This window comes from Chaetura pelagica, unplaced genomic scaffold (genome assembly GCF_000747805.2).
Source record: "Chaetura pelagica isolate M959 unplaced genomic scaffold, ChaPel_1.0 scaffold18, whole genome shotgun sequence".
Lineage (NCBI taxonomy): Eukaryota > Metazoa > Chordata > Aves > Apodiformes > Apodidae > Chaetura > Chaetura pelagica.
This window is the reverse complement of record NW_009954310.1, coordinates 2,543,096-2,551,437: the sequence shown is the minus strand read 5'-3', so window position 1 is coordinate 2,551,437 and position 8,342 is coordinate 2,543,096. Positions and strand designations below refer to the sequence as shown.

At 37.1% G+C, this 8,342-nt stretch overlaps 1 protein-coding gene across 2 annotated transcripts in view; it reads right to left on the bottom strand.

The window, feature by feature from the left end:
- The window catches only part of OSBPL9 (oxysterol binding protein-like 9), a 47,355-nt gene extending 39,272 nt beyond the window's left edge, over positions 1-8,083 (bottom strand). For both annotated transcript variants that reach the window (XM_010004016.1, XM_010004017.1), the window contains exons 1-2: positions 8,039-8,083; positions 4,206-4,284 (exon numbers count right to left, since the gene is read on the bottom strand). In XM_010004016.1, coding sequence (XP_010002318.1) covers positions 4,206-4,284; positions 8,039-8,077 — 118 coding nt within the window. In that variant the 5' untranslated portion in view covers positions 8,078-8,083. The remainder of the gene's footprint in view (positions 1-4,205; positions 4,285-8,038) is intronic.
- Between the last annotated feature and the right edge of the window lie 259 nt (positions 8,084-8,342).

Here is an 8,342-nt window from a genome sequence, read left to right as displayed (position 1 = left end):
AAAATTCAAAATGGGACCAAGATGGGGGGGGGGGGGGGGGGGGAAGGTTGCAATTTATGAATCGTTATTTCAATTGGGTAATCTGATAGACTAAAGTGCCTCTTTTATACCACAAGGGCAATCATCTTCCTGTCAGCTGGATGGTGCTAAGGTTTTCTAGAAGACTATAAATATTGACTATTTCCCTGAGTAATGGTGAAATGCAGGTCTAAAGCCATTATACTTAATTTTGATACTTAATACAAATACTTAAAGTCTCAAATTCTGATACTGCTCAGCAACTAAGGCCTTTGTGTACTCCAGTAAATGCTTAGTAATAGCAGTGTCCCACATTAACAAAAATTTCCTGCTTTTATAACATTAAGGCAACCAACTGGGGCAGGATGGGGAGGAAGGAGAAATCTACCTTACAAGTTGACAGCTTTCATGTAATAGGGGAGTAAGTCGCACAGCAACATTCACGCTTCATTTCTCAGATACTTTTGTGGCAGGAATAGGAAAGGAAAGACAAAAGCTAAAGCAAAATCATCTCAGATCAATGCACTGGGCTGCTTCCCATCCTTCAGTCCTTTATTATACCAAAAAGTGGAGACAAGATTGATTTGCCTTCCAAGGAATTGTGCTGCAGGCTGTAAAAATAAGAGCTGGGTTTTCAGGTAGGAGTTAAAAAGTCTGAATTCTTGTTTGTGTATACAATGTGTGTTTAGTGAACTATTTCAGTCCAAATAAAAGCCATTATTGCTTCAGGTTAGACAGTAATTCAAATACTAAGAAGGCAACATACCCTTGATGGACTACCTTGAACATCATGTTCCCACCCTTGAATTTAAGCCACAAGCATCCTAGTGAGCAGAAAAAGCAGCTAAGTGATATAAAGGATAGAACTGACTTTCCAAATTGAGAAAGCTTATAGATAGGTGATGATAAAAAGATATTAAATGGAAAAAAAAAATAACAACAGCAAAAAAAAAGAAAACACAAACCCACAGTGTTTAAAGGTTATGGAACATTTAGAACAGCAACATGTATTGCAGCAAGAAGTAATATATTATAAAGAAAGAGCTTCCTAACAGGAAGATACATTAGTCTAGGAGTATTATCCCAAATGTCTTACAGCAACTGGAACGGATTTTTGCATCTGATGTGAACAAATCCATGAGGGAATACTCTGGGATCTACCTAATTCAGAAGCCTTAGAATCAAGCCATGAAACTGGATATACAGTATGACCAAACAAGGACCAATTGGGAGATGAAATACATTACTCTAAAATATATTTTACAATTTCTGTGGACATTCTACCTCTCCCTTCTGCCTCCAGTGTGAACAGATACCAATACATATAAAATGAAGGAAAAAAAAATCTGCTGGGCACTCTGGCAGAGCTAAAGTTAAGTTAACAGTAAAACCCAAACATGCTGGTTGTTTCATTGCCTGTTATTCAATTGATTTCTTTCATTTATACCCAGGCACTAAGTATACGGATACCATTCGATACATGCACATTCATCATTCAAAGCCTACATTTTGTCTGTAATAAATACTTTTTAACTTTTACTGATGTTCAATACAGACATAGCCACTAGAAAGCACAGCTGCAAACAGAACAGAAGGCAGCAACAGAATCTGAACTGTACACTGGAAAGACTCAGAATTTCTCAAGATCCAGTGACAGAAAATCTTAAGAGGAAGATGCTGGAAGTGAAACGCTTCAGAAATTCGGTTACACACACAAGGAAACAACATCCCTGTGAGAAGTCAATCAGATATCTTCAATGACTTATTCGCCCTTCATCTCATTACTTACATCTCTAAAGTATGCAAATGTGCAATTCTGAGCAACTGACATTAAGGAATAATTAACAAATCCAGAATGAAGATTTTTCTTTTCCCAATTTCAAATTCTATCACTCCCTGTCAGCAAAATTTCACTGAGGCCAAAGATGATTCAAGTTTTCACCAATCAGTGCTTAAAGCCTGATCACAAAACATTTTTCTTCTGGAGCCTGAAACTACTCCACTGCAGGTGGATCCATAAATTGGATTATTTAAAGTTATGTCACTTTCACAACCAGGGTCCAGGTAGTTTGGATCCCTGGCTGTGTTTGAAGGAAGGCAGTAAGAAGAAAGATTGTATCTTTTCAAAAAGTTGCCATTTCTGCAGCAGCCTTCTCTTGCACAAGACTTCCTTTATAAAAGGTGAATGTATTGAGAGCTGTAACTACCTCTAAAAACAAAAGGTCTATCTGGATCATGTATAAAAGAAAATCTTAGAAATGGTTAGGAATAATGAATGTTTTCTTGGATTATGTCCAGAATCTGTTCTACATATTCTATGCAGTCTCAGAATACATCTTGTAGCATTTACATTATTACCCATTCATGACGGATACTGACCCATATTTCAGATACATTAAAGCCTATGTAATACTGAATTAATTTAATATACTGAACAAACATTTCCTCTATGAGGTGAGAAGACATTTACAATGACTGTAAGAACTACAGATAGAGTTCCACAGAGCTGTTTTATACTGAAATATCCCAGCACTAATATTTATCTGTCCTTTTACATTTTTGCTTTACAGCCACAATATTAACACTGTATTTTTATCATTAAAATTTCCTGGGTATCAGGGAGCTTATCTTCATAATATGCTAACAGAAAAAACATAATACTGAAAACAGACTACAAAACCTTAGTACTACACTAAAGGAGTATACACAAATCCTGATACGAAATGCACATAAATGAGATTATAAAGCATGATCTTATGTGACAAAACTGGGATTCAAAAATTATCAGTATTACTTAGAGCAGAACATGACTTCTATTAAGACATCTGACTACCCCAAAGAGTATATATGATTCTATGATAACATATAAGAAATCAGTGCAAATAGGACATATTTTAAAAGTTATATCTTAGTAACTAAAGATAAGAGATTTCCAGATTTACTTGTAACAAATGCCCAAATATTCAGCAGCATTTAGCTTCATAGTACTGAAAAAATGTCACAGTACAGCACACCATTACTGCATTAGCAATTAGCTTGCATTTTATGAGTTATCCTTGGAAACAGATTTAAGTATTACTGTGAGCTCAGCATTACAAAGGTATGTTTATAAAGCTTAATGCAGTGAAAAGGCAGACTACAGCAGCATTTCTGAAGAACTGTACCACAAGGAATACAGTGACAATATGGTGTACAATTAATATGTATCACTAGAAAAATTTTCACAAACACAGCAGTATTTATGACAACTCCCATTTCCAAATCACCAATTTAAAAATACATACAGTAAAATATAGGTTATAGAATTATTCCAGTTTATATAAATTAACATGACTGCTTACATGCAAATGTGCCTCTTGGATATTTACAGTTTCCAGCTCTATGCAAAGCAATTCAATGATTTAGTCACTGCGTTTTAGAGGAAAAGCAAAAGGACTAACAAATGTTAGTTGAAAAATATTTTCACCACACTTCCCTAGGATTTCAACATTCAGAAAAGAGAAGTTCTCTAGTCAATATTATCACAGTATTTTGTCCCACTGCTGCAGATAAGATAATGTAAAGAGTACAAAACAATGATATAGTACCTTACCCTTTCTACCGGTGAACCATAGCATGCAATGACGAAACATAGCAGTGGCAGATGGCATTGGTGCTAGTAAATGTGAATAAAAGGATAATAGCAGAGAAATGGTGACTGGCAGACAAGATACAGAAATGTAGATGAAATGAATGCAAGCTGGTACATCTTGAAGCAAAGCTCCACCTTTAAGCCAAATGTTGCCTCTGGTCTCCTCATAATTGAGCATTAAGTTATATTTGGATACAAATTGCAACCTGCAGATCAGTCTTGATTCTCTTCATACAGAAATGCATAATTGTCTCTTGATAATGAAGAGTAGAAACGTTTTGTAAGCGAAACCCATAATCAGAAGCCCATTACTTTCTCCTCTTAAGTGATTTTTTCTTTACATTTTTAATCTCCAAATCCTGCCAGAGCTACAGTCTCTTTCCAGCACATATGTATCCACTGCAGATGTAAATCCCTGCCTAACCTGCAGCACCCCTGGATCCAGAATATTCTCAGTGTGCTCATTCATGCTGTTCTGTTGCCAAACATTTAAAATCATCCATCAAATACAAGTGGAATCTATAATAAGAAAAAACAATCTCTCCTTTCAGCTCACCCTGAAAATGGAAGGTTTTCTGATCAACAGTTATTGTGAAGGTGCTGTCGTCCTCATCGTCTATACCAATCACAGCTCCCTGTGAAACAAAGAACAAAATCCTGATAAGGCAAGCAGTGACATCAGCAGCCTACACTCTATCACTACACGACTGGAATTTGAAAGCACTGACAAATTAAAAGCAAACTGAATACAGTCAAGAGCAGAAAGATTCTCTGTTTAACCACAGGATACAAGTCAGTTTTTTAAAAGAATACATTTTCAGTTGCAGAAGAAAAAAGTAATTAATTGTAAAACTGATTTTTCTGGATAATATGAGTCTTTTATTTTTGTAATGGAAGTGGCTTTTTGCTACATCATCATTATTAAACAGTTTTCTACTACATTCCAACTTCTATTTTAAAGAAGTGCAGGTAGCAATATTTTTTAAGTAACTTCCAGGTATAAAAATGCTGAATCATAGATATTCCACAAAAAGAAGCTCTTGACCACACCGTATCTACCAGTCTACAAAACAAATAAATCATTCTAGCTAAATTAATTTAGCCCATCATGTCATATCACTGGTATGCTGTATGATCTAATTTTCAGTCCTTAAGTAAATATTAACAGTAAGTCCTCAGCATGTATCAAAAGAAGGTAGCTTTGTCTTATAATTGCTCATGAATTATTAGAAGGAAATGCAAATAAATTATAAAGTTAAAGGCCACTTTAATTCCTGCCCCTCCAAACACTTCATAAATAACACAGTTTCACCCAGCAGAAGACAACAATGAAAAAAGAACCATCCCATGCCTCTGCCAACCCCAACAAGCTCAAAAATTACCAATGGATATACTCAGCTTCTCTTCTTCTCCAGAAGACACAGCATCAGGATCTGTTTTATCCTCCCCTCTCCCACAAAACAAGACAGGCATCACTGAAAGGCCCACACATTTAAAGGGTAAATTCTTATTGTCAGAGTAAACAGCATCTAACAGCAGTTAGAGTGCCCCCAAGTCAATTCCAACAAGTGCCTCCTTTCAGCCTGCCAGGTATCACACAGCAGCTGCAGAGCAGGGGTCAGGTATACATCAGGATGGCCACGATTTAAGAATTGTTTTGGCACAGTCTTAGAGGCAAAGGGGCCTGAATCAATTCTATTCACACATAGTCTTCATAGCCCCTATATGAGGTTTCTGGCCAATGGTACCAGCCATGTATGGCTGGGACTATGAGAGGCACCACAAGACATGCTGGAAAGAACAGGTCCTATTTAAGAACAGCACCAACCACAAGTGACTCAAGGGTATAAGGCAGGAAAGGGAAGCTCCAAACTGGTTTTTTTCTTCCCTCCACTGCCAAAAATATACCACTTAACTTCTCCAAAACAGCATCTTCCATACAGGTGTTTCAAGGACAGCTCTGTGACCACTATAAAAGAGGCACCTAAAAAGTATACCCAAGCCAGTATAATTTTGAATGCTTTTCTTGCCAGGACACAACAACCACCAGATGACTAGCCACTGCAGTCAGAGATTATCTGGTAATCATGCAGTGTGCCAGTGACATGACATGATGGGCCAGGCTCACTGGGCCAGAACAATTTATTATTTTTTAACATACCAATAGACAAAAAATTTCTGGCACTTTGAGTCCATGTTTTGCTACACAACGTATCAGAAGTTGTACAGCATCATCCTCCTCACCAGCCATATCAAAAATCTGTCAGTCAGACATCAAGAACATGAAAAAGATATTCTCCCCAGAGAATGCAGGTAAAACTAAGGTAAGGCTAAAAAGGTCAGACTGGGACAGTGAAGTCCTGCCTCCATCCTAAGTGGTGGGGAGAAACTGAAGAGGGAGAGCACAAAGCTGCATGAAATGCACAAGCTCCAATTGCAGTGCTGAGGCAAAGGGTCTGAGTGTAAACATAGAAGATGCCTCTGTTGCCATGCAGATAACTGATATGAACAAGTAAAAGAAAAACTGGAGTGTGATAGTTTCAGTTTATATTCCAGAAAACTTAAGCATTGTACAGAGGACATAGATTCCTCTACGAACACACCTTCTTGCATACTCTATGACAGTCAACAAAATAATTTGAAGATGAAACTTCAGGCCTATGAAAACTGGGTATCAACAGCAAAAAGGTGAGGAACAAGCTTTTAAAAATACATTTGAGGAACAGGAAGTATTTTAGCCAAATTGTTTGAATTACAAGTTTGTTTATGTTCACACCTAGAGTTACAAATCAACAATTAATCTAAACAGAAAACCTCTTTGATAGAATTTCAGACTGCAGAAGCCCATTTGTTCAGCTGCCAGTGCCACTGTCATCTGCCAGAAGAGCTCCTTTACAAAAGCAGAAAAGAGAAACACAAAAAAACAACCCCACACACCATCAGAGAAAGGATGGGGGAGTCAGCCAATCTTCAAAAAAACTGCAAAGAGTAATTTAGGGTGGAAGAGTGGCAGATGGGGAAGAGAAAGGGATTATTTTATGTTGAATACATATAAAGATGGATAATGCAACACTGAACAGATTGTTCACTTTTAATATTTCCTAAATTGACAGGCTGAGGCCAACCTCCACATTGACAAGCTCTCAACACTATTAAAGCAGGCATTTTTTTTTCAGACTAAACTTTTCCACACAATGCAAAACACATCCTCATGAATCTTTGGGAATGTCATGGTTTGAGTTTACATTCCCCTTACAGAATTTCTAAATTAATATATCAATATATTAAACAAGGGAAAGTGCAAAAAACAAGTAATCTGAAATCCAGGTGAATGGAGATTCTCTGTACCAGTCTGAAAAGGCCATGGGCACCCCTTTATTAGGCCCACAGCAAGACTAGAAAGGAGTAACAATTGAAGAAAGAAATAACTAGAAGAAGCAGAGCTCTGCTGCAACACTCAGCAGGTGTGTGTGTCAGACCACAGATCACCTTCCCTAATACTTCTCTTAATTGAACACTGAAAATGCTCCCAATTCATACCCTCCTGACTCCTTCCCCTGTTTACATTAGCTTTCACAAGGCTGCTGCATACTGAAACCAGAGACTGTATGAGGAATGTGAAAATGTATTTTAAAAGGACTTGTGCAATAATTTTTGGTACATACATGACCACGAGGGTCACTGGGCATATGCAAGGACATCACAGCATTCCCACCTCAGCTCAGTACTGTCATTTCAAGCTACAATAGCAGCACTCAAGGTTAAATGTCCCAAGCCAGAGCACCTCAAACAAGTAACACTCAGTTTTCCCACTCTGCATCTTCTTACCTCTGTTTCCCCAATTTGTATCCCCCCTCAGCTGATATATGAAAAATTCTGCCTGCTGTGTTCTTCCTTCCCTTTCCAGTCCTCCTTTGTTTTACTTAGCTCAAGCACAGGCAAGTGGCAGGCCTAAAGAGTGTCCAAACTGGTAGAATGGAGGACACAGTAAGAAAATAAAGGCAAATCAGAAGGACAAAAGGAAACAGTTTTGCAGTGACTTTTGTAGGTATAGAACATATATGTACATACAAATACATCTTCACACACAAAGACATGAGAACTGCAAACAGCAACTTTTTCATAATGCACTACTAAAACATCTTATTCTGTCATGTTTTTTTATACAATGTATACAATACATGTTTTTATATGATTGAAATTATAGAATGTATTTAGCCCAGCATGTTACTTGACCTCTAGTGTTTTCTTTCTGTAAATACTTTCACTATTTCAGTATTTTGCTGAGTCAGGAACAGAGCACAAACCTCAAAAGTCTCCTTGCAGTTCTCTCCATTAGGCCACATTATACAGAGCAAGGCATTAAGTATAGAATAAAACAACACTTACCCTGAGTCTAACACACCCTCGGCGTGATCCTCTCATCATTTTGTCTTTTGACTGAAACAGAAAAAAAACCAGATCACTGGATTAACAAATACAGTAAGAATTGCAAGGAGAAAGTTCAAAACAACCAAGAAAAGAGCAAAGCATTTTTGTATGCTTTATTGACTGATTAAACAAGATTCAACTTCTATTACAAAAGAGGTTAGTTCTCACACAAAAGAAAGTACACCACCATGGTATAAAAGAGTAATCTTTCAAAAAATGATAATTCAATATCCTACTTCAAGAAGTTTTGTAGAAACCTTGA